Raw genomic sequence first — 26,388 nt, 5'->3', positions numbered from 1 at the left:
AAGACGGTGGCTTTTCAAAAATAGAGGAGGCCTGAACAAAAAGGATGAAGATAGTCAAAACTGTCAGGGACATTGGTTTTCTATTTTTGGTGTCCGAAACCGGTCCTGCATTTACCACTCACCGTCAAAGGGGACGCCAAAGAGCAACGAACTTTTAAAAGCTGACGTCGGATTTAAAAATAAAGAAACACGGAGTAGGATCGTGCAGTGTTCAACAAAGATATGAAACAGAAACACGTATTTTATGAGCCTTGAAACTTTAAATCACAGAATAATGTTTTGAGAAAAACGGGCGACTTTTTTTGTTTCTTTTTGAAACTGATGTTGAAAACAAGCTGCAGCCGTTCTTAGAAATGAGTAAACACAAGAACGGTTTGTACCGCCCTTTAACTCCTTAAGCCCTTCCTCTCCGGAGTTTCCAAGTTCTTCTCTCATAAAGTCAAACAGTGTAACTTCTAGAATTGCTTAAACGCTGCTTTTCCTTTTGACGCACATGCCTTGCATACTTAATATCCGTCAGAAGTGCAGGCCTACACTTTCACTATAACGATGAGGCTGCCTGGTGGATGCACCCCAAAGTCCGTCGCTGCTTTTTTCAGTCGTCGAGTCTTCAGATCCTGTTTCCATGTTTGGGGTAGGAGGAGGTGTAATGTAGCGGCGTTCATGCCGGAGGCTGCCGGGTTTGAAGGCGTGAAGGACCGCGCAGCTCTGCAGGACTTCTCGGTCTCCGACAGTGAGAGTTTCTGGGCCGCTGTGGCGCGTCACAGACTGACTTGGATCAAACCTTTCACCACGGTCCAGGACTGTGATCTGAGCCGGGGACAGATCAAGTGGTTTGAGGGAGGAGAGCTGAATGTGTCCGGTAAAATCCTATAAAAATTATCCTAAAACATCCTTCCTAGATGTTACTGAATTTATGGAGATAAATTTGATTCATGAGTGATCCAACAAAGTTATAGGCTACACTAAAGAAGTAGGCAATTATTTACCCTCAGAGTCACATTTATTTTATTTTTTTCCCTTTTTTTAAGGAGCTTAGCACATCCACTGACAGCAAAGGCATCATCATGTTTAGTAATCTTTTAGGGGTTCAACCCAAAACTTATCAGGGTAATAATAGTGTAACACTTTCTTTCTCTCTGTCTTCCTGTGTGTGTGTCTTTCTTTATGTGTTTTTCTATGGATTTTCAGTTAACTGTCTGGACCGCCATGTGCACGCCTGTCCTGAGAGAGTGGCTTTGATCTGGGAGAGAGATGAACCTGGGTCAGAGGTCAAAGTCACCTACAGGTTAGCTGGTTGTCTTAGTTTATGAAGCTGTTTACACGTAGTATAAACATGCTTTCTGGATGATCCAATCACAAGAGGAAAGCCTCAAGTGTGACGATTCCCAACTGATTTTAAATGCCTCTCCAGTCACCCCTTGTGATCTAACTTTTCCGCTGAATATGTAAATAAACATTACATGATGCAGGCCAGCGTGAGTTGATCTTATGTGGACGTGCAAAAGACCGAGGAGACAGTTACAATTGGCTCATCTGATATAAAACTTGGTTTGATCATGAAACCTGGATGTTTCGCTCTGTAGTTTATCCATGGATTCTATGACCAAAACATCCACGCATTTAGAGTATTTAGTTCATGCCTTGTAGTAGGCTGTGTCGAAAATACAAAAGTTGTCTTTGTAAGAAACAGGGTAATGTACATATCTGAAGGCTATCTCACTAACTTCTCTTGTCCTAATCATCGTTATTGTAGAAATAGGAAATTGCATTGAATGCATTAGAACCAACTATAGTCTGTTTTATCCCATCGATCATTACTGCATACATTACATCTTCACATGATCAGAATGACAGAACATATAATCAGACCAAAGAGAGTCCCGTAACAAAGTTGAAAAGTGTTAAATAAGACAAAAGGTGGAGTCAAGAGTCAGTGTAGGCGGCCCCTTCATTCAGGCCAAGGACAAACAGGCGTTCACACCTTCAAACAAATGTGGAAATGCTTCATTGATTTGGCCTCTATGCTTCCTCTAATGTGGCGAGCGTGATTGGATCTCATGAGCATTTACATAGAAGGTAAGGCTGTCACGTGATCAGATCAACCAAGTGTTCAAAAGGCCTGAGACAGTGTATTTTTTTTTTTATCCTCTTCCGCCGTCTATTAGATGTAGTTTACTTCGCTGCTTTCTGTTTACAGTGAGTTACTGGAGATGACATGTCGCCTGGGCAACCTGTTGAGGCGGCGTGGTGTGAAGAAGGGGGACTGTGTCACCATCTACATGCCTCCCTGCCCCCTGGCTGTGGCGTCCATGCTGGCCTGTGCCCGGATTGGTGCTGCACACAACGTGGTCTTTGCAGGATTCAGTGCTGAGGCCCTCGCAGAGCGAATCAGAGATGGTGAGATGGATAAACAATATCTGTCTCTGTAATGTCAACAAAGTTGGCGTTATACTTTCACATTTTGGGTTTATTTGACATTGTTTCCAACAGCAGTCAGCTCTAAAACCTACCAAACACAGCCTACCTATGTATGTATTTAGCCAACATGAAAAGGAGCAGAGAGTGAAGTAGTTTTGAGTTCAAAGACTAAACAGCCTTTTCAACATTAGAAACAGCATCTTTGGTTATTTGTTTCAGTCAAACCGATTGGTGACTCATTTCAGATTATACACAGCCAATGTGTGTGTTGTTAATACAGAAATGATGATCAGAGCAGCTACGAGTAACAGAACAGAAATATGTGTAAATCCCGTATCTCTTTAGTGTTGGACATGGTTCCTAAAAGTGTGTTTTCAAGGGATTTGCTCACCAAGCGGTTGAGGGATACAAAAATTACAAGACAATAATTAGTTTGGGCCCAGATTGAATGTTTTTCTTGGGTCTTTCCCTTTATGGGGCTCAATGTCAGTTTGACTTCTTGTGCTCTTGATTATTAGACAGTGTCATTTCATTTGTCAGACCACACATTAATCAAAGGATGTCACATACAGGAAAGTGGTTTATTAAAAAGTGGCAAAAGAAATAAAAAAAACGCACCTCAGCAGTCTGATTTTTACAAACGTCATATTTCAGCGGAATCGAGCACGGTCATCACGGTGAACCAGGGCGTCAGAGGGGGCAAGATCACCGAGCTGAAGAGGACGGTGGACTCCGCTGTTCAGAACTGCCCTAAAGTGCAGCAGGTGTTCGTTGCTATGAGAACAGAGAACCCTGTTGTCATGACAGCCCTGGACGTCCCCATGGAGGAGGTGAGAGAGTGCAGGGCCAATCAGAGCTTGATAAAGGTGTGGCTGCATACAGCAGAGAAGAACTTTGACATGCCTCCCTGGACAAATACAGATTTACAAATTATTACGATGCTTAGTAAATCATTTGAATACTTCATTATTTAGCATTTTATTTGTTAATTTTCAGTTTATAGACAAATTGGTAGATGTTCTGGAGCTCTCTTACATGTTAAAGTCTTCATCTGCACTCCCACATGTCAGGGCAAACTTCATTTGCTGAGGAAGGAAAAGCTCCTATGGTAGATCGATCTGTAACTCAATTATTATTTCAGTGTCTTAAGAAGTTAGAATGCAAAGACCCTTAAAAAACAGAGAATATTTGACAAGAAAAAACAGTGCCTACAGGTCTGATGTGTTTCCATGACTTTGCTGCAGATCCTTGATGTGACTTTTAACAAATAACAAAAATGACTTTTAACAAAAACGTATAACTTACTTTTGTTGAGCAGGAGATGATGAAAGAGGACGTGGTTTGTGAGCCAGCTGTGATGGACAGTGAAGACGTCTTGTTCATGCTTTACACATCAGGCAGCACAGGGAAACCTAAAGGACTGGTCCACACTCAGGCTGGATACCTGCTGTATGCTGCACTCACACACCGGGTAAACAAAAGGCACCGGCTGTTACACTAAACGTCCAGATTGTTGTTAGAGAATAATGGGGAAAAGAACATCATATCATCTAACCTTTTTTAAATGTAATTGTCAAAATGAATTCTCTCCCTTTTCATCAGTATGTCTTTAGTTACCATGACGATGATGTGTTCGGCTGTGTGGCAGACATCGGGTGGATAACAGGACACAGTTATAGCGTCTACGGCCCGCTAGCTAACGGAGGAACCACTGTTTTGTTTGAGAGCACTCCCATTTATCCTGACCCAGGTATGGACATCCACAAATTAATGTGATTTTTGATATATTCACAGTAGAAGCATTACAAAAATGTTTTTAAATCAGAAATCTGAATGTCATGTCTTCCCTAAAAATGAAAAAGTACTTTCTAAGAATTTGTCCTTCCTTTAAAAGCTCGGCATTCTCCAGTCTCCATCTATGAATAACTGTTTACAGTTGAACTTGACCGCCGTCCTTTCCACACTAAAATTAGGACTACATTAATCACAGGAGCTTGCATACACACCTTGTTATTGTCAGGGATTAACTGCTGAGAACAAACACTGGCACAGGTTGAATGTCAGGCCTTAGCGCTCACACAACAGCTTCAGTCTGAGCTCTGGTTTCTGATCCTGTTAGAAGACTCTGAAATCATGTCACTCCATGAATGTTAATGTGTGTCTACCGAGTTCATTTAGTCAAGTTTTGTTTTTCACAGGAAGATACTGGGAGACGGTTCAGAGACTGAAGATAAACCAGTTTTACGGTGCTCCCACAGCGATCCGCCTGCTGCTCAAATACGGAGATGAGTGGGTGCAAAAATACGACCGCTCCACCCTCAAAACTCTCGGCTCTGGTATGCCAAATATGATGCTTACATAAATCAATAATTATATATGCGCCTGGAAACTCATCATAAAAGGACAATGAAAACACACAACAAAACTGAAACGTCACCAGTTCAGTTTCCAACTACCGTACCAAACTTAGTTGTGCATGCACCAGCCTCTTGTATTTAAATCTGAAACACTAGCAAGCTGTCTTAAGCTATTATCACACATGCACTCCTGAAGTTTAAAAAAAAAAAAAATTAGCCTTAACATTTTTGCGCATTTGTGAAAACAGCTTTACAGACGTCTTCCCTTCAAAGTATAAATATTCTTAATTCACTAAAGATGGTAGCTGAGACAGCTATAGAAAACACAACAATAACAGTTTGTGTATTTAATGTACAGAATAAGACTTTCTATTCAAAAAAGATTTTAAGTGTGGAAAAAATACTTTAGAATTACATATAAGTTTAAAAACAACCCATCATGTAAACTCGGTGCCGCCTCATTGTCTGCATCAAAAATGATGTAACAGTGTTTTGAACTCTTCTACTTGTGTACTTTATGATTCCCTGTACTCTAAGAACACACGTTACATACTTCAAGTAAACTGAAAGTCAAGCCTGGTTGGCATGTAAACGTGCAGGAGGGTTCCCCATGGTCAACATCAAAGTCAAGCATGCCAGGAATCAAACACATGCGCACACCTGTCTTCTCACTTCACGGTTAAAACATAAAGCTTCACAACACAGATTCTTTATGTTGACCCTGGTTGCCTTCATCAATCAATCCTGCCTGTACATACAAAAAGTAAGCTTGAGGTATGGTTACACATGTCTTTGTGTGTGCAGTGGGTGAGCCTATCAACACTGAAGCGTGGGAGTGGTACCACCGAGTGGTGGGGGATGGACGCTGCCCTGTTGTGGACACGTGGTGGCAAACTGGTAAAGCCTCTCTACTCTACTCTAAACATCTGAACAGCTATTTTAAACACAGTGATGCTTTGTGCAAAATGATATTGCAGCTTGCTTCAGCAGCCCAAAAACAGCAGACACTTGAAGGTCCGTCAGAACTTCAAAGCCTTCATTATTCGGAGAGTTTTTCAACAAAAGGGCCCAGAAAAAGTTGATAGAGTTGCGGTCCTGGTAGCCTGGTGGTTATTACGTGCACTGCATGTATGAGGCAAAAGGTTTTAATCCTACACGTAGCTTCTTTCCTGCATTTCCATCACTCCCTGATTTTCATTGTCCTGTCGCCAAATTAAGGAATTAAAAGCCCAAAAGGAAATCATTTATTCACATATATTTGACAAGGTTTTTTGTCAAGCAGGTAAGTTGCTGTTTTCACTAACCCAAATACTCCCCTTACTGTCCTATGTGACATGAACAACTGGATGATTAGATAACTGTTACGATTAAAAAGCCTAACCTTCAATCGCAATAGACAAATATTACACACAAAAAAAACAAAAACAGGCTAAAGACACTGCATCATGAGCACATTTATCAACCTGCATTCATGTTTTACACTATTTACTCGAGCTGCCAGAAGCAGTTTAAAAGTCTACACTACACATTCGTGTGTGTATTATTATATATTTTGTGCTGCATAGGAGATTACATTTTGTGGGTAGCTTTGTGTTTTTTTTCTCCTGATGTGGCCAAATTGAATATAATTTCCTTGTAGTATGCTATGATATACCTTACAGTAGCATATCAGCACTTGTTGGCACATTAACTATCTCACACGAAGTTCAGAAAGTGTTGCTCGAGCACTGCCACGTCAGCAGGAGGAGAGCATTCTGCTCTGTTTCCTTCTAGCAGGAAACGTGTTGCATAACAAAACAGCTGTGGTCGTGTGCATACACTAGTGTGTGTGTGTGTGTGTATGTATGTGTGTGTAGACATTGTACACACACACACACACACACACACGCACACCTGACGATTGTAAACGGATATATTTCTCTCAGAGAACAGTCACTTTTAGGAGCAGCATGGCAAACCAGAGGCACAAACTCAAACTTTAATGGTTAAAAACAGAAGTTGAATTTGGTTAGTAATAATGCAATCTAAATGTGGAGGAACTAATGTAGCTGAAATGTAACCTCTGTTTCCTTGTTCTGCGTCTTAACACTAACAGAGCTGCCAAAAAAGCCGTGTCACAGAGTGTTCGCAGGCTCAGTCCTGGTAAGCCTCTAAGACATACTTCCTACTCGGACCTCCACTTCAACCGAAAATAGAAAATGTGTATCTCGTCTGCGTTTTGTGTCCATACTTAGAAAAGAACATTTTTTTCCTGAAATAACATGTTTTGTAAACTGAATATAGGCCATAAGAGGACATGCATCCATACATTTCATATTACTCTGTTTTCTGTGACAGTGAGTACATTTCTGTTGTTTTCTCTACATCTTGAAACGTGACCTTGTTATGTTGGACAACCAGTGTTGTTATCCAGAGATAACATCGTAAATAAGTGCAGCTCTCAAGAAAACAACAGATAAACACTAGTTATCACGGGAAACTGAGAAATACAAAATATAATAAATGACAATACAATAAAATGTACAGATGTAGGGCTTCCGTATTTTAGTGAACTGTGGAGAGTGTGACAATGCACTCAGAATGGTTAAATCCTAATAACAGTAATCCCTACTCTGTGCCTTCTAATTAGATTGAGTAATGACCAACTGGAGCAAAGCTGCGTTAATTAACATGCAAATAATAACAATTAAACATCCGAGCATCATGAGCTGTAGAATTACAGACACAGATATGACCCAAATACCCTGTTTCAGCTCAAAAAGATTATATTATTATGTGATTTCCCTGGACCAGTGTATTAATTAGGAATAAGTGGCTTTATTCATAGATGCCATTTGGTGGATCTGGAATAGAGTAGCCTGTTTAGAGAGAACATTTTGATCCGCTGCTGGCATGTGGCCTAAAAAAAAGGACTGGAGAGGTTTAGAGGATGCAGGTCATTTGATAAAGTAATTTAATATTTCCAGGTTGACATATTTACCGGTACTTAAATGCATTTTTGAAATACAGCCTCCATAGTGTTTATTAATAAATTAGCATTTTACATAACGTCCAAAATTTGTGGAGACAGTTTTATTAATTTGACATTTTGGAAAATAAGCTTATTCGTTTTTATTTTTTTAAGGATTATCAGGTGAAGATAGCAGCACTCTCACTTCTCTATGCCAACTTCCAAGCCAACAAGTTAGCCACTTAGCTTAGCATTTGGTAAGCTTAGCTTAGCATAAGGTAAACTTGGTAAAGGTAAGCTTAAAACATTGAAAAACTTGGCTGTCTGTGTCTCCCTGTTTATATGTTTTGGGCTAAAGTGCCTAGCATTATGATAAGTGCTCATTAAAAATTATTCAAAAGTAATAGTTGGTGCTCCTGACTCTATGAGAATAAAAAGAAAACTGACAGGCCCTCAAGTGTCACACTTACAGTTGATGTAAACAGGATGCTGGTTTCTAAAGCCATTGTGGGATCATCAGCTGTGTCCTACTTTATAACAGGCTCCCTCTGCTGTTTCCAGCACTGTTCCCACCAGCAACAGTCGACAGATGAACAGCTTCTCTGAACTCCAGGAAAACCTAATTGTATTTAATTTACTTAGTATGGCTGTAATTCTATAATCTACATCTGCAGCCATGAGAAGGGCTTATGTTAGATTTACAAACTGTTAGTTGGCTCTGTTAGTAATCCTACCCCTCTTTTTTTCACTCAACTATTTTTCCACATTGCTTCATTTTGCTCTTCTTTTAGGATTTGTTGAGAATGGTAAAAATAAATGGTCACACCAGCTGTAATAACTCTGCTTTGTTTCCCTGTGTGTTATCAGAGACAGGTGGTATCTGTATCACCCCAAAGCCATCCGTCCCAGACGCAGAGATTGTCCCTGGCATGGCTATGAGACCTTTTTTTGGCATCAGGCCCGCACTCATGGACACTGAGGTGTGCTGCTCATCTATGTGAATGTTGGATGGCTGGGAAAGGGTCCTAAGAGAGGGTCAGATTAGGATTATAAAATGGTCACCAGCTGTGTCACTTTTGATACCCACCCGGCTCCCACCCATCAGTCCCAGTGTGTTTGTGCCAATCACCCCATTACAAATCTGTCATACTACTTTGTGGCTGCTGCTGTTGCTTTTGAAAAGCACAGATTGTGCAAACAGTTGGAGTGGGGGGGTCTCTGAGCTGATCTCTCTTCCTCTCAACAAAAACCCACACAAAGGATTTTGTAAACCACAATACACAAAGGTTTTATTGTGGCACTATTATTTAGTATTTTCCAGATTACGTCTATCCTAGTCGCTCAATCAATTACCAATATCACTGATCATACAATACTGGACATATCATATACCAAAACACACTGTATTTTTTTTATTGAACCATTTTTGTACTCTTAAAGTATTTGATAGCATTTATGACACTGGTTTTATTCTTATCATTTTTCTATTGTCCTCACTTCTAATGGGCATTCATCACTGTTTTTAAGGGGAAAGTGCTGACCTCTAACAACACATCTGGAGCTCTGTGTTTTGCTCAGCCTTGGCCTGGTATGGCCCGAACCATTCACAACAACCACCAGAGATTCATTGAAACCTACTGTCAGCCTCATCCTGGTACTGTAGGATGTGTTCCAGGACTAACCTTTCTTTTTTATTTTTTTACATCATTTAAAAGTAAAGGTCACCTTCTTATCTCTTGCGATCTCTAATTTCTCATTCTCCGTGCACACAGGTTACTTCTTCACTGGTGATGGCGCCTATCGCTCGAAGGAGGGCTACTATCAGATCACTGGCCGCCTTGATGATGTCATCAACGTGAGCGGTCACAGGATTGGAACAGCAGAGATAGAGGATGTGGTGGTAAGGTCATCCAATAAGTACATTTATTGTGTAGTTCCATGCTGCTCTATTGTTAACGGTGAGAAGGCAGAACAAACAGCTAGCTGTGGGAGCGTCACCACTCCAGGGTGGAGGAGAGGTTACGGCCCTTTGTGATGTCAACAACGGCCTGTCTGAGCACAGATTTTCTGAAAAGTGGCGAAAAACTGTGGGTGGACTTTTCTCTTACTTGGGAGTTTGTAGACAGACTAGGGACAAAAATATGCTCAAGTGTATTTTGAGCAATATGTGACCTTTAAAAGCGCCTCTTGTTAATACATTACCATGTGATTATACTTACAATCCTTTTTGCAAAACTCAAGCGGTTAAATGTTTTCTTCTGATGTTTAGCAACAACATACTATACGATAAGTTGTCCCCTTTGGTAAATTTGTTCTGGGCTCACTGATCCAGTTTGTGATTCCTTAACAGAATCAGTGCTCAGCTGTGGCCGAGTCTGCTGTTATTGGATACTCACATGAGATCAAAGGAGAAGGTGAGAAATAAAAAAAACAAAACCCTGAAATTCCAGTTAAAGAAAAGACTTTTCCACAACATGTAGTATTAGTAACATAAAATGTCTCTCCTGTGTTGTCAGGTGTTTACGCCTTCGTGGTGTTAAAAAAAGTTGCCGATGTTGACGAGGCGGATCTGTCCAAGCAGCTAAACAACATGGTATCTAAAAAGATCGCCAAATATGCCTGTCCAGACTACATCCAGGTAATTTCACCTCACTTACCTGCAATTTCAAAACAAGTAAACTTAAACATCTGTACTTAATCATTTCCAATCCTTTGGATTATTCTCACAGTTTGCACAGCGCCTGCCAAAGACGCGCTCGGGTAAGATAATGCGCCGGGTGCTGCGGAAAGTGGTGGAGCGAGACCTGAACGGGTTGGGAGATCTCAGCACCCTGGATGATCCTGCAGCAGTGGAAGAGGTCATTCAGGGTCACTGTAAACTCTGTGGTTAACCACGAACACTGTCAAATGTTGTCTATAAACATTTTCACCTGAAGACAAATATCAGTGCACTGATAAGACGTTTTTCTCTCTAACTAGTAAGCCAGACATGTGCCATTGTATAAAAAACATTTAACGGACAGTTATTGTTTGTTTTTATTGTACATAAGAATGCTTTTTATAAAAAACAAGTGAAGATGTTTTTTTAAAACCGTGTACAACCAGATGTATTCTGCTTTTAAAAGGATTTACAAAAAGATGAGTTGTTGAAAAAAATGTGAATCATTCTTTTAGGGATTGTAAACTGAAACAAACATAATCACATAAATAAACAAGATTTACACAAAGAGAAGTATAAAGTGTCTTTCTTTTCTGATTGGTTGTCATAGTGGGTGAAAATACTCTTGACCTTTGTAAAGTCATTTAAGAAGAGTTTGTTTATCAGGACGGAGAGATCAACCAAAATACTCAAACTACAAATGTTCAAACTGCTGCCCTTCTGCCCTCTATCTCAACCTTTTAATTGACAACGCAAAGTATTAAAAAAACATATTTTACAGTTGTCTACCTCCTCCTGAGTAACTGGGTTATATAGAGTATTAAGGAGGAGCTTTTGAATAAAAGCAACCGGAGAATTCAGGAGTGCTTTCTGTTCTGATGTTTCCAGCATGTTCAAAGTGATGCTGTCACGTCTCTTTGTCTCTGAGGTTGGGACTCCCACTGCCTCCTTTTAACTTGGTTAACTCCCACCGACCTTGTCCACATAGTTTCAGCTGGACATCATGAAACTGTGAGACAGAGAGGCAGAGTTAATAACTGTACGCAGATTTATACAGACTTGAAAACAAATTAAGAGAAGAGGGACGAAGAATGATGAAATAATCAATCTAAATATTTAGAGATTTCTTAATCATTATTTCTTAATTTGAATACTTAAATTATTATTTTTGTTGCAAAATGGCCTGCAGTGATGCAGATCTATCCTTTCATTTTTAAGCTGGACACGTGTTTTTCAGTGTACCTTCTCCAGGCTGCTACGGTGTCCCAGACTGATCAAAGTCATGCCCAGCTGTTTACAGGTGCGGTAGAGCTGAGCTTCTGCCTCTTCTGTCAAAGCACTGGTGGCCTCATCCAACACTGGAAAGAAAAAAATAATGAGTGTGTAGGAATGATAGGAAATTCCATCTGGGTCGCCTTTATCACGCAAACATCACATCTAAAATGCTAAATACAAGTGTTCCCAATAACACACCTGCATATTTGGGCTGCAGGTAGAAAAGTCGTGCAAAGCAGAGACGCTGCATTTCACCTGGAGACAGAACATCATACCTGCAGAGAAGATCTTATTCATCACTATTCAGGAAAAAAAAAAACATACACAGCTTTATTGTTTCAGCTAAAATGGATTTTTGCATCTTGTACTCATCTTACCAGCTCCAGTCCACCTTTTCATCCAGACCGCCGGTCCGCTTCAGGAGGCTGGACTGGAACACAGAAAGAGGTTTGATTCAAGATCAGTGAAAGTCCATCTTTAAAACAATTTACATAAAGTTGATTCAATCATTTCGAAAAACCAACTGAAGAAGGTATAATTCAAAGGAATATGTTGTCACTCACCACTCCGGCTAGTTCCAGGAATTGAATAATTCTGTCATCGTCCACCGATCCTGAAACAAAGAAGCTCTCTTTATGAAGATCCCTTATTTTACTAAGTTCAGAAATCAACATCTTCACAAAGTCACAACACAAAACCAGGGCTTTTGTTTTCGACTGATACAAAACTACATTTTATCTGTAATAAAATATCAATCTTTTACAGTTCAGAATGAAATGTGATACCTGATGCAGGGTAAATATCCTTCAGTGGGTAAATCACCTGTCAGAGGGGAGAAATACAGTTTAGTCGAATCTATTCCAAACACTGTATTTGTATATAACAGAGGAAGAGACGGTAACCTGTTCACGCAGTGTGCCGTCAGTCAGGTAAGGTTTCTGAGGCAGGAAGAGGGTCCCTCTGGGCCCAAAACATGTGGTCATCTGGACAAAACCTGAGGAGTGAGAATAACGAGGCTACATATAAGAGCAGACATCTCAATTCAAGTTTGTCTGTTAATTCTTTGATCTTTATGGCATACTGCGTATTGCTTTATTTCAAAAGAGTTCATAATCCATCCATATATACAGGTCTTGGATTGTAGAACGAGCAAATACACATTTAATGAGAGACGTGTTTGATCAAATTGCTCTCACCAATGTGTTTAATGTTTTTGTTTAATTTAAGAGTAAAAACATGCCACAGCACAAAGAGGAAAAGGTAGAGAGCCTTAACATTTTCTAGAACTACAGTGGTTTCTTTCTATAAGCTTCAGTCGTTTCTGTGCAAACTCTCTTTATCTTACTTGACATTTTACAGACTGACTCAATCAAACGTCACTCTCAGTGTCACTGCTCTCTCACCGCTGTGTGCCTCCCACAGTCGGTTGAGGACTCTCAGCAGTGACGTCTTGCCGGTGCCTGTGTTCCCCACCACCAGCAGATGTGTCCCCTGGCTGATTTTCAGACTCAGATCCTCCACCAGCAGCTGGTCTGAGTACGGAGATTTATATGAAAGATTGTCTAGGATGAAGGCAGTGTCCACTGGGCCCGCATGGACATTGAAGTCACTAAGTGGAGAAATTAAAAAAACAAAGACCATGTAGAGACTGAGAAGCTTTATTTGAAGTAGCAACTCATAACTATTTCTTCATGCTCTGTCCCTGCTATTTCTGTCAAATTCTTTCAAATGATTCCTCTAAGCCACTCCTGATATTTTTATCTTTTTTTGACTGAACTTTTTCGTAGCAATGACGGATAGAAAAGTTCTCACACAAACCTGTCAAAGTCGTAGCTTTCCCCTGACGCCGGGTCGTAGTCACACTGCTTGTGGAGGATGTCTTCCATAACTTCTCTCAGCTCGCCAATCCTGCCAAAATAACACACACACACACACACACACACACACACACACACACACTGATTCGGCTCAAACGCTGTCGTCATCACCTGTCTTCCATGGAGTGAATTTGAGTATGCGATGTGATACCTGTGGGTGTATCCAGCCACGTCTGACAGAGTGGTCGACAGGTCTATTAGCTGTGTGAAGCCATTTATCAAGTAGATGCAGACAAAGGCGTTCTGAATATGAACAAGGTGAGGGAGAAGTCGAGGGGAGAGTTTTATAAAAATGCTTAGAAATGTTTCAACTCAGAGTTTTAACACAACACAATTAAGAAACTTCAATAAAAATGATTTACATTTGATATTGTGATAAACATTTCAAAGTGAGTTCTTTGTCTGACTACAGGCATGATCTCAGAGAGAGAAAGCATTTGCTGCCACCTAGTGGATACATTTGTAACAACAAAACGTCGAGCTATCGCCTCTGTGATTGGATAATCTCTGCCATGTATAATTTATCTACAATGGGACTTCTTTTTCATTGTTTAAACTTGTTTTCCTTTATATAATTTACATCTTTATACCTAAGCTATTTTTGTCTTATGGGTCGTTTCTTCATACAGATGGAATAACTGCTAAAGCTGGGACCAGTGCAGTACTGACACCTCTACTAAGGGAATAAAAATAAACTGACGAATGAACACAAAACAAGCCTACCTTACTGATGAGCGCGCTGAGTTCACCAGGAGTGAGACCATCATAGAGTCCTGTGAAGATGGGAATGGCGATGATGATGTAGCTGAGAAAACCTCCAAGGTAATCGAATGTGTTCACCCCAACTGAGAGAGAAGAAGAAGCAAGCGGTTAGCTACACAGCTTTAATGAAATCGAGCAATAAAATGTTTGTGTGAGCAGATCTGTAGGTGTGTAGGGTGCTCTTACTATAAAGCCAGAGCTCTTTGTTTATTAGACTCTTTTGAGTTTGCAGAAGAGCCTGCAGTCTGCGGTCTGTCCTCATGTGCTCCACTTTACCCGCTCTAAAAACACAAGACAGCTGCGGTTTTTTTTCAAGTCTACTTTCCCTCTGTCATCAGTTTGCTTTCATGTGTCAGAATGAGTGAGAAAGTACCAGATTATTTCAAATTGGATTATGTTAAACTGGTTTTAAATGGGAAAAAAACATTTTCCATCTAAGTTATTCAGTTAGGATTTTCCAATCATCCTGGAAATAATTCAATTTCAGCAATTGCAAAAAACACACGTGTCACATGTTTTTTTTTGCCCAGGACAGAAAAATAGAGACGATAAGTTTGACCACAGTGTTTACATTAAATGCCTCACCTGTAAAAAGCTGCAGACTCTGCATTGACACGGATTTGCATGTGCTTGAACCTGGAGATACACAACACATTTGTTTCAACCTTCCAATTGAAATCAAAAAGCCATTGGGGCATTTGTTCAACGTCTTATTAACTGTTACATTGTTCTTGTTAACTTTTGTCATCTATGTATAATTATATGGGTTCTTTGTGACACTTTCATTTCATTATTATTCCTCTTTTATAGTTGACACATATCCTGCGTTATTTCCTGAAAGGGTAAGAGCTCTAGGCCAAAGTCCACAGTGACTTCCTCTTAACAAATTGAGCTATCCCCTTGACAAGAACAATGAAATCATCATCAAGGAGCAAGAGAAACACCCGACCCCTAACAGGAGTTCAGAGAAAAAAGACATTCAAGTTAGTCCTGCTAAATGACACAAAGTGTTGTGCGTTCGTCATGTCATACACCTTAAATTACACACAAAACCTACCTGAAGTCTCCCTCTAATTTTTCTTGTTCAAACAGAGTAGACACAATTGGTCCCATGAGGATTTTATTGGTGATGGTCCCGATCACAAAGTAGCCAAAGATACTTACAGGACCGATCCAGCCGGTGCTGCAAAGAAAAGTAAATACGGTATATATATTTGTTCATTTTTTAACATGACCCTAAGTTAAAAAATACATGGATAAAAAAAAAAAGTAACACATACACAATATATTAATCAAAGAAATTAAAGTTGGAGTGTCATTTTGCTGAAGTTACATGGCAGACTTTTTGGACTCAATTCAAATGTTTTGAGCTGCAGTCAAATAAATGTGTCTTTCCCTCGCTTTAATTATATGAAGTAAAAGTCACAGACCAGAGGTGCACTCGCTTTTCTCTTACAACAAAGAGTACTTGCAATGGCTTAAAATGTTCAATTACAGACTGAGTCATAACAGTTCCTTTTTTAAATCTTTAAAGATGTTGATGGGGCTTTCTGAAGCAAAGCCTTTGTCAAACATGTCTGTACATTTTGATGCCTTAACAGAACACTCGTGTGTACCAGATGATACTTTACCTTCGACCTCATAGGCAGTGAATGAAGTATTAGTGTGATTTAATATTCGAGTGCCACGGTCCAAAATGTCCCCCTTGGATTAATCAAGTATTTCTGATTCTCCAAACTCACCTATAAAAGCAGTGGTAGGTGTAGTAAGCCAGTGTGAAAGGTGACACAATCAAACGACTGGCCATGGTGCTCATCTGCTTACACAACCTCTCTGCATCCTGACTGATTCTCTGGTCTCTGCCGATCACACAGAAAGACACACAAAGAAGACACAGACCTATTTAAATACATTTTTAGATGAAAGATTCTCATGTGCCGTAAACAAACAAGATCATATGCGAGTCTTTTAAGAAGGAATTTACAAAAGAAGCACAGAAGCTTACGGGTTGTCTACGTCCTCTCGGAGTACATTGAGAGTATAATACACTCGGCCTTGGAAGTACGCCGTGTGGAGGCTCTCAGTTAACGTCTTCCTCCAGTTTAGATACATCTGATTGCAAATGTACTGGTCCAGACTTTTTAACTGGGTGAGGAAGAGTGGGATACATACAGAGAAAGGACAATGTCTTTATCAGCAAGAAAAGAAAATACAGGGACAACAAACTCTGAGTATATGAGACAGACAGTATCAGATTTGTAAGAGGAGACATTATGCTGCCGTTTACTGCTTAGCAAATCTGTTATTTTAGACTTTACATAGATGTAACACTGAGTTAACCATTTTGAGTTTAAAGGCAAAGTACCAGATCAGGTCAAGTGTGCACAGGTTGTAAATGAACGTGTCAGACTGTGCTGACCTCGTAAAGTTGCTTTATCAATCAATGTCACACAATAAAATATCAAAAACTACCGCATTTCTTTTATTGTATTTTTACGTAGCTTCTGTTCACATTTGTTTCTAGTGATCAAATATATTGGTACTATGATATTAAATCAATTAGAAAAAACCCCCCAGTAGTGTTGCGTTTTAATCACAAACCATTTGCCTAGAAGCTTGTGATTGTGGCAATGCTTTACATTGTAAGAAACATGTCAACTTAGTGAATATGACATTTAATCAAACTGATAAATTAATCTGCTAATTTCAGTGGGAATAAGATACACTAAGTCTATGTGAAGATTCATCAGGGGAAAAACGACATATTTCATTTGAATCAATGTTAGATATGTGGGTTAAATAGAAAGCTGCTGAGAGTGCAGAATCTAAAAGTCATTATAATCTAAAAATCAAAGTACTGATAATATAATCAATTCACTGAGGCTGCAGACTAATCAGTAGCAGAGATAAACACAATGGAAAATGATAAGAGAGATGTAATAGTTGGCATTGCAAATGCTTGAACCCTTCAGGTAGATTTACTTTTCTTTTGCTATAATTGTCCAGGAGGTACTGTAGGTCATCCTCTGTTTTCCTGCACATGCCTAGAACTTACTGTGGAGTTGACCAAAATGAGCACCATTGCTGTGCCCACCAGGTTCCTGAAGCCAGAGTAATCTTTGTCTCCCAGCACTTTGTAGAAGTAGCTGGGGAGGACACCCACTTGGTAAATGATCAGCTGCTCTGTTAGCAGAAAAAAAAAAAAAGATGTGTTAGCACATTGCTGGGAAACTGCTTAAACAGAGAGTCGTAAAGCAACACAGGAAAACTTAGGCAACACTTACAGCTAAAGGTCAGCAGTAAAACAAATATACTGTGCACTGACTGCTGGCTATGGTGATCTGATGGGGGGTTTTTTCAATCCACAAAAGTTACTGTCTGACGGGCATTGAGTGGCTCTCATGACTTGGCTTTTAAAGAGAGATGTTATTTCATCTGACAGCTAACAGATCTGATGTTAGTTTGTTTGCACCCTGTTGTACTACACCTGTCTTCTTGCATAAAAGCCTTCAGTGGCAAAGAAAAATGGTACCTGTCAGTGTGACAACAAGCAGTGTCCCAAACATCAGAGCACTCTGACTGGCCCATGATGGGAACAGAACCTTCTGGATGCTGCACAACCTCTGCACAAACTTCCAGTCTAACTTTGGTCTGCGCAGAAACAGAGACATTTCAAATCAGCACAGAAACGAAAAGAACGACATCATCGAAACTCGTGGTTAAATGTATTCTGTTTTTACATGCCTGGTTATGTTATGAATTACATGTTTATGAGTTAGAAGTGATGATAAAGTAGCAGAGTATGTGATAAAACCTTAACCTATACTACACAGACATTTCATATTTGAAGTGCAGCTCGTATTTTACCTTTTTGTCGCTCTGCCATTTAACTTTCCCACAGGAGGCATCTGCACTGAGGGCAGATCAATCAATAAGCATGTATATTTACATACAGTTTAAGTACTCTGTGATTTACTGTTATCCATCAACTTGAGTCCATCGACTGTCTAAAACAGCTGGAGACGAAACCCGCCGACAGTTTCCGACAGTTACCGACAATTGACGAACACAATTTCACTCAAAACAAAACAACGACTAACTTTCACCTCCTGAACAAACTCAAACGTTTACAAACTTTAACATAATCTCTCTGAGCATTACCTTTCTGAATCTGCTCAACTGGGTTTAGCGAAGTAGGATGTTTTGGTAAAAGTAAGAGTCCGGACGTCCGGTTTTGTGGTTTCAAAATTTTCAAAATAAAAGATTATAGAAAGGTAAATTAAAAAAAAATAATAACATAACAAAGCGCCCACCAAGCATCTGTGAAGCAATACATTTCTTAATTGCCTTACCTAGTTATACTATTTATTTTTCTTCAATCATTCTACACACTGTGGTCTAATAGAAATTATCAATTTAATTTTGTACAATCCAGTTATATCAATGCTCTGGGGATTTTGTATAGGCACACATCCATCTATATCAGTTATATAAATCTAAAAAAAACATCATGAATAAGTTCTCGTCAAATTTCTGTGGCTATATTATTGTTGACATTAACACTTTAATTCTTTTATGTATAAATCGGGTGATGTGCTGACCTCTGTGAATTCTTTATATCAGGATGGAGACAACACACAAAGTTCAATTTAAAAGGACAGCGTGGACAAGGGCCGGATATACATTACAAACCAGATAAAGACCTAAAACCTTATCTCAGCAGTTCAAAGGTTAAGCATGAACCCAGTGTGACCCCATAATGCCTTCACTCACCTTTTATTTATTTTGAGCTTTAAAAGCAAAAATGTGAAATAAATGCATTTATGTACTTCACATGTATAGACGTTATATACAGTATGTGCATTGGATGTTGGTGTTACACTAATAGATCATATTTTAAACAGTATACATTTGAATCATTTTTAATTATTGATTTTTTTTGGTGACGGATCAAAAGTTACTCTCCAGCCTACAGAAAATCTCTTGCCAGCAAATTGATGGAGGATTAAATGTAATCCATGATCAAAGTACAAAAAAGCAGAACACATCAATACCCCAGCCCACTTTTGAAATGTCTTTGTAAGAAAGATATGTTTGATCATGTTTGAAAACAAAATACACTGACAATGTGATCTTTTCTGATTTTGTAATATTTTATTCTTCTTCTTTGCAAAGTTTTCCATAACATAGAGTCCTTTCATGACAGAAAAAGATCAGCGCTATTGATTTCCACAAGTACTGGATGAGGATATGAGTATAAATGCTTATTCATTAGTATCATCACATGGATATAGGAGTAAAGCATTAATGGTAAAATACAACAGCAAATGAACAGTTGAGAAAGTTTTACAAGTGTTTCATACACTGCAGGGCAGCGGGAGTCTTCTCCTCACTGGAATTCTTAGAAATCAAGTATGAATCATAAAGATTTGGGGTTTTTTCCAGAGCTATAGATCTGGTCAAGTTCATTTAAATGGCAAAATAGTTCATCAAAAATATATGTTGTTTTAATTTATGCATTTAAATCATTACTTAACTGACATTTGGAGCAAAAATACAAATGTTTTTCAAAAAAAGCAAAATGATGTAAAAAACAAAAAAATGTTTTTACTGTGACAATGTAAAGAACGGTAATGAAACAAGGAGTCTTTTCAAAGACCACAAAAAACATCTTTGAGATTTAAATAGAGATCATCAAACTACCCTGACACCCATGAGCTAAAACACTTCCTGTATTTTAATGCTTTCAGGCGGACGTGATTGACACAAAGCAAAAAAAAAGAAAAGGAAACGAAGTGAGTTTCACACATCACTGATTCATTGTTTGGTTTTATCTTTTGAGCACGGGATTCTCGGTCCCATGATTTAATCAAACAATGCAAATGTGCAATATATTCCTTAATAATGAATGCAAGCAGCATTACAGTACGTCTGATAGATTCTGCTTTGTTAAAGTTCCAGTTAACACTTGAAGTTGTTGTCCACAGGTGAATCTTAAAGGATAAGGCTGGTGACGCTCTAAAGAAATAAAAACTAACAAAGTTTACAGAGTCTCTCAGAGCGAAGTGACTTCTTTCACACTCTGGCCCAGGTACCATTGGTTCCTGAAGACTTCTTTTTTTTATTAAAAAAAAACATTTTTTTTTGTAAAAATGGGCAACAAATAAATACTTTTTCAAAGCTGTAATCCTTCTCGTTTTCAACATTAATACTGAAACAGAAATAAATACTGTTTGTTGGGGACTACACACTTGGTGTATTTCATTTGAGGGGTTTGGGTTCTAGTCAGAAAAATGATTGATTAAAATTATATTTCCCAGTGCAACAGTCTGGCTCATTGGTTTGTTAGTTTTTCGTTTTTAGGCCACCATGACGCTCTATGACACAAAGGAATACTGATAAAAATTAAAAAATACAGAATATCACCATATTTATCCTTTATAATATTTTTCAAGCAGCCTTTTTTTCCTGTAAGTGCTGTTTGCCTTCATCATTTCAGCAGTAAATGACACTCAGGCGAGGTTTAAGATCCTGAAGAGGAGAGGCACCACACTTACACAACTAAAACCAACAACACTGTAGACAATGTAGCGGTACGGCAACTCTACTTTCATGTGCTGCCTCACTTGTCGCACATCATCTGACGACAGCCCGAACAGTTGGCATAGGAATGGAATAGTCACCGCTTTCATAATCATTCTGGTAACAAGGATTACAGCGACCCCGATGGCAAAGCGCAGCAGCGAGAGAAGCACGATGCTGGTGCTGAGTGGCGGTAAAGTAAGAGGAAGCGAGGACAGTGGTGGATCCAGGAGCAGCCCCAGCTGATGGTTCACATAGGTGGCCAGAGCAGCTCCAGCCCCGGTGCCCAGAGCCTGAGCTGTGTCGCCTCGGGAGGTGCTCCACGAATCCAGAGAGAAAGCCACAAGTCCCAGACTCACGTGTGAAACGATGATCACCAGCGGAGCATAGTGGTCCGTCATGTAGAAGTGGTCGATCTTTTCCAAAATTGGCTGGAAGAAGGCTAGAATAAGAAGAGTGTAGAGGAAGCCAGTGATTACCTCCTGCAACAGAGGGGCACAAGTTAGTTTCAGAGCAGGAGTATGCACAAGGAAAAACTATATGAACAATAATGTACTTGAATTTACGCTACTGCTTGATATTCTCAGAGCCATATGAAGTATTTTTAAACTCAGTGGCTGTTCCAATTTGAGAATTAAAAAAAAAAGTTCAATCATGTAACTTTTTAAAGCAATGCACATATCCTACAAATGAAAAAAACAAAAAGTCCAGGCTTTTAAGTCTTTACTTCTACATCATGAAATAATCAAAAACATGTCTTCTTCCTCTCTTGGGGGGGTGTAACACAAAGCAGATTAAGCGATTAAGCTGGGTCAGGGGTTTCCATGTTACAAATCTGACTGTCTTTTAACCAGGCTAGATCTCCATGGTAACTTAGACCAAGGGTTCCCAAACGGCTTTTGCACGTGACCCACAAAATAACTGTGCTAAGAACTGAGGAGACCCCGTTGTCCCTGGAGGTGGTTAAAACATGTAATGTAGCGCACAGCCGGGCACACGATGAGGCTTAAAGAGAAATGTCCTTTCCGTCTGTTGTTTTGCTGCTCTAAACCCACATAAAAGGATTTTTAAAGGACTTTCAGTATTCTGATTTGAGGCTTATCCAAACAATTTCTGCAGCTTCCCTCTCTTGCTGTGCATCATCAGGGGTGTTTCACTGCAATAACTTTTGTATATTCACCATCACTCCTCATTATTTCCTTCTGACAGACGCAGACAGCCTGTGCTCGGTGGTTGTGGTGCTGAAGGAGAAGCGTTATAAGACGTGCTAAACGCCTCCTTACACGTCAGCACTCTCACAGCTCGAAGTAGAAAGCCAGAGTTAACAGACTTGTGGTTCGATTATCTCACATAGGAGCTTTCGACTTGATCCAGTGAACTCAAAGAAAGTCTGGGTGTGTTGAGATCGCTTTGTGGTACACCTCTCTGAAGGCTGCCGATGTATTCTACCAAGACTTTTCATTTTAGCTACACGATCCTCAGAGTCCTTATATCTTGTAGAACATCAGATAAGCTGCTGGTGGGAACATAGGTGATCCTTCTGCAGAACATAAACAACATTTGCTATCATCAGTTGCCTGGCTACTGGATCTAAGCAAACCTCATCTAGTGGCTTTGATTTTTTTTTTTATTGGTTCTGCTTACTGAGAATATTCCATGAATCATAAATGACCAGCTCCTGTGTCTGCTATTAACACCATAAATGGGTCAGGAGGTTGTGCTGCATGCGATAGTGGTGTCACTACGCTCAAATAATCAGTCTACCTGCAATAATCATGTGCAGATTATTTCTGCATATTTATCTGGCTCCCTGATTGTTCTTCGAAGGTGTCGTCAACAGCACGACGTGTTTCAACAGGTACATGATGGCACCGAACTGAAGGCAGAGTGTCTCTTCATTCAGTGCTGTCTACAAGTCAAGAGGTTCGTCATTTTATTTGGTGTACTTACCAGGATGGAATGCATCCCCATGTAGACTCTGCTTACACAGACCAGAACGCTCCAGCTGAGAGCCACCGATAAACCAAAGAGGAAGGGGTACTAAAGGAAGAACACAGAAGAGAACCACAGAAACAGCACATTAAACAAATGAACTGTAAAGTACAAAGGTGTCTGAAGATAAGCCTTCAAAACATACAACTCCTGCCAGAAGAAATTCCTGGCCTCACCTGTTTCTAAGAAATGGTTCAGTTCCCTCGAAGTGCGTAAACTTGTTGACACCAGAAGAGTTCAGGAAGTTCAGACAACTTCTTGTTCAGTTTAAAGCCCTTGTGTGGCTGTGCAGCAGTTCCACTGTGGATGCTGATTCCCTCTTTATCACAAACAACTCTCCTTTGCAAACCTCCTGCCTCAATATAATTCAGAGTTGTTTGATCATTTAACCCGTGATCTTAAATCAGTATGGGTTTGTGTGTGTCGCTCACACAAACTTTTGATGTCTTGCTTTTGATGTCCTGTGTAAAGCACTTTGAATTGCCTTGTTGTTGAAATGTGTTATATAAATAAACTTGCCTTGCTCAATAACTGATCGTGAAAAAGAGATCAGAGAAAAACACAATATGCAGCTGAGGCAGTTAAAAAAAAAAAAAGGTGTCTCAAAAAGAAGTTTTTTTTTTGTTTTTTTTAAAAGAACTGTTAAATGATCCTGGTCAGCAGATCTTGGAGACAACATGGAATAAGGTAAATCAATTCAAAGAAAAATTGTCACGAAAGCCTTTAAATGTGATTTAAAAAACTGGGCTAATTGAAGTAAAAACTATGAGGGAAGTGTAACAACCTTGAGTTTGTCAACTACAGTATTGTGTCATGCACATGTAAGCAGCACCTATTATTATGTCAAAGCGTTTATCTGTTTGCACAACCATGAGGGTAGAAAAGCCAAACGGTGACAGTCCTATCAGTGCGTGAACACATTTCATTACTTTGAGCTGTGACCTGACCCGGTCTATGGCCCTGACTGATACTAGATCACCCGTCACTATCTTAACCCCCCTCATAGAGCACAAACCATCCACACTGGCGTTCTTTGATCCTAACCAGGAAAGACACTGGAAATATGTGTCCTCTCCCTGCGACTGTCAAACTCTCTCCACTTACACCACAGAGTTCACTGCCACTTTGAGACGTTCTCTTCTTCCGTTCGTCTCTCCGACAATGTTGAACAGCGAGTCTTTGTTTATCTTCAGACAAATCTACCTCTTCACTCCACACCTGAACTGCTCTGACACACCCTGCTGTACAAAAGGAATGTTTTTTTTTTATGAATTGCATCATGAGCCCAAACAATAACTTGTGTGCATTTCTTTTCTTCTTCTGGTTCTGGCTGGGATGTCGAGTTTATTCAAACCCGAGTCAGCAAAAAGGATTAACAGCGATTTAAAGAAGCTGTGCTTTTTAAACTGACCCACTAAACTCGGTAGCGAGGAGAAGAATAATATGTTGGCTTTTCTTATTCTTATTCTTCTTCTTATTATGCCAGGTTATGTGCTCTGGTCTTTTATTTTTGTGATTTTAACCTAAACATAATGCATGTAAAATCCATGTCAAAAATGTTGAAGACCATTTTGTCAGCCACTGAAACATAGATTCTCTGAATTCCTCCTGAGGCACCTTAGATGCATAGATAGGTTATCAAAACATGATCATATCCTGTGGCTCAAAGCTCGAACAAGCAATCTGTAATAACATATCATAATTCCACACAGTGTTCTGGCTCAGCACGGGATTAACCCAGGAGGGGAGGGGAACCACCATCCCTCCAACCGTTTATGCACATTGTGTGGCATCCTGTCTGTTCTTTGAGGACGCTTTGCGTCAGCTTGAATCGTTCCCTGGTGACCACTGTGCAACATGTTAGTAAGAGTGTGTGATTTGTGTGACTGTTCTTAAACGAGGCTATAGCTATAAGAAAGAAAAGCCGATTTCTCACAAGTCTTCGTATAATTGTGATTATCATTGTTCTGTTCCGGCAGTGCATCAACCCAGGTGATAAGAGAGGGGAAGGAGGAGGATGTGAGGGCCACATGAACCCACATGAACTGAGCTTTTTCTTTACAGACATCCTGTAGTTACTTTTCATTTCTGCACTGTACTATGATGAAGCTGATAGTAATCAGTAACTGGGAACCTGGAGCCTTTTGGGCCCCTGATAATCTGCAGTCTGGGCCCCTAAAGCAGTTGACCCTTTTGTCCTGTTAGCCAGCCTGAGGTCTACCTCAGGTTGTACATGTGTACAGACATACTGTTTTTTTTTTTTTTTAAAGTGTCTCACCTCCCAGCGTCCATATGTCAGCATGAAGAGACAGAAGGGTATAGCCGTCCCTGTCATGGCGTGTGTGGACGGCATGCTGTACTCCGAGTTGTAGAAGACCTCCACCTTCACCACAGGAGGGGAGGCAGGTCGGGACCAGCGGATCATGTCCTTGGTGGACTGTCCCACGAAAAGGTTCCAGGCCCAGACCACGATCAGTCTCCGGCTGACCAAGGCGTCGATGTTCCAGAAGAGAAATGGGAAGAAGACAATGAAGAACATCTCGTTCCCCAGCTCGGTCCCAAACGTGAACAGGTAGAAGAGAAACTTGTTGTGGATGAGGAACTCTTGACCCACGTCTCCGGTCAGGGAGTTTTTCCGGAGGGGTTTTGCTCTGGTGGTGTCTGTGTCGACAGTGGCTGAACCTCCGGGCCTCGCTGTGTTGTCTCCCTGCATCCCGTTCACCTGAGCTGCTGAGATCGAGTCCCCGGCTGCTCCATTCCCGACACTTGCGTCAGAGCTTTGGACCCTCTTCCTCAGCCCGGGGAAGTCCTGATCCGACGGTCCGCTGCCCCCCAGCTTGGCCGTTTTATTCGGAAACGTCCCTTTAACGCCGCACAGTTGCTGAAACCTCGCGACATGACAGGGGTCCTGGAGGTTTTTACACACCCTAACAAAAGTCTTTACAAATTCGTTCGCCATTGCTCTAGATAAACGTTACAGACCGGTAAAAATACTAAAAAACGGAGTTCATGTCGGCCGGTTGAGCTCAGAGAAACGTGAAGCTCGGCGGCTTTGACATTTCTCCTAACGGGATAAAACGACGTGAAGCTAACAGCACGGAGCAGTCCGGATTTAACACACACTCCTTGTACACCGACGTTGAGGATTTGGACCGCATCCAAAGTCCTTTTAACAGTTAACCATTTCTAGATAAACCATCAATAGTGCTTATCCTAAAACAAATCACCGACGACTAACTGCGTCAGGCCGTTATTCCTGTTTTCATTCCGACTCTTCTTCGTTGGTCCGTTCTGTCTTCTTCGTTGAATGGATTGTTGTGACTCATGTTCAAAAATGACGAAGAGCCCCCTCTGCTGGAGCATTGTTAAAACTAACACACGCGCACACGCGCGCGCAAACCCACACCCACATCGCCATTTCATTCAATTCCAGTAGACCTTTTACAAAAAGCAGGTGAAAGACCTTACTCTTTGATAATTTAATTTTTATGTCAAGAGATTCAGTTACTGCTT

At 40.2% G+C, this 26,388-nt stretch overlaps 3 protein-coding genes across 5 annotated transcripts; 1 reads left to right on the top strand and 2 right to left on the bottom strand.

The window, feature by feature from the left end:
* Nucleotides 1-152: 152 nt before the first annotated feature.
* LOC306839849 (acetyl-coenzyme A synthetase 2-like, mitochondrial) lies at nucleotides 153-10,960 on the top strand. The gene is made up of 15 exons (XM_079368778.1): nucleotides 153-862; nucleotides 1,192-1,288; nucleotides 2,201-2,400; nucleotides 3,076-3,251; nucleotides 3,740-3,892; nucleotides 4,024-4,171; nucleotides 4,620-4,757; nucleotides 5,583-5,675; nucleotides 8,596-8,708; nucleotides 9,256-9,382; nucleotides 9,501-9,628; nucleotides 10,079-10,142; nucleotides 10,245-10,366; nucleotides 10,458-10,870; nucleotides 10,903-10,960. The coding sequence occupies exons 1-14, from the start codon at nucleotides 550-552 to the stop codon at nucleotides 10,617-10,619; spliced, it is 2,034 nt and encodes a 677-aa protein (XP_079224904.1). The 5' UTR covers nucleotides 153-549; the 3' UTR covers nucleotides 10,620-10,870; nucleotides 10,903-10,960.
* A 130-nt stretch (nucleotides 10,961-11,090) lies between these two features.
* abcd4 (ATP-binding cassette, sub-family D (ALD), member 4) lies at nucleotides 11,091-18,552 on the bottom strand. 3 transcript variants are annotated; one of them, XM_079368796.1, is made up of 20 exons: nucleotides 18,463-18,552; nucleotides 18,169-18,214; nucleotides 17,834-17,952; nucleotides 17,357-17,484; nucleotides 16,307-16,446; nucleotides 16,044-16,160; nucleotides 15,359-15,484; nucleotides 14,887-14,937; nucleotides 14,488-14,582; nucleotides 14,263-14,384; nucleotides 13,691-13,782; nucleotides 13,481-13,570; nucleotides 13,066-13,271; nucleotides 12,565-12,656; nucleotides 12,448-12,484; nucleotides 12,226-12,275; nucleotides 12,040-12,092; nucleotides 11,861-11,937; nucleotides 11,630-11,745; nucleotides 11,091-11,396 (listed from the first exon to the last, which is right to left on the bottom strand). In XM_079368796.1, the coding sequence occupies exons 2-20, from the start codon at nucleotides 18,207-18,209 to the stop codon at nucleotides 11,295-11,297; spliced, it is 1,854 nt and encodes a 617-aa protein (XP_079224922.1). In that variant the 5' UTR covers nucleotides 18,210-18,214; nucleotides 18,463-18,552; the 3' UTR covers nucleotides 11,091-11,294. The 3 variants fall into 3 exon arrangements, with proteins under 3 accessions (XP_079224922.1, XP_079224923.1, XP_079224924.1); XM_079368797.1 differs by having other exon boundaries at nucleotides 18,169-18,209; nucleotides 18,463-18,529; XM_079368798.1 differs by lacking the exons at nucleotides 17,834-17,952; nucleotides 18,169-18,214; nucleotides 18,463-18,552 and adding an exon at nucleotides 17,586-17,819.
* An 881-nt stretch (nucleotides 18,553-19,433) lies between these two features.
* Nucleotides 19,434-26,216, bottom strand: LOC306841562 (sphingosine-1-phosphate phosphatase 1-like). The gene is made up of 3 exons (XM_079371512.1): nucleotides 25,154-26,216; nucleotides 22,834-22,923; nucleotides 19,434-21,365 (listed from the first exon to the last, which is right to left on the bottom strand). The coding sequence occupies exons 1-3, from the start codon at nucleotides 25,832-25,834 to the stop codon at nucleotides 20,814-20,816; spliced, it is 1,323 nt and encodes a 440-aa protein (XP_079227638.1). The 5' UTR covers nucleotides 25,835-26,216; the 3' UTR covers nucleotides 19,434-20,813.
* Between the last annotated feature and the right edge of the window lie 172 nt (nucleotides 26,217-26,388).

This window comes from Symphodus melops, assembly GCF_947650265.1.
Source record: "Symphodus melops genome assembly, chromosome: 1".
Taxonomy (NCBI): Eukaryota; Metazoa; Chordata; class Actinopteri; order Labriformes; family Labridae; genus Symphodus; species Symphodus melops.
Note: the sequence above shows the minus strand (reverse complement) of the source record. Positions and strands in the feature narration are given on the sequence as shown.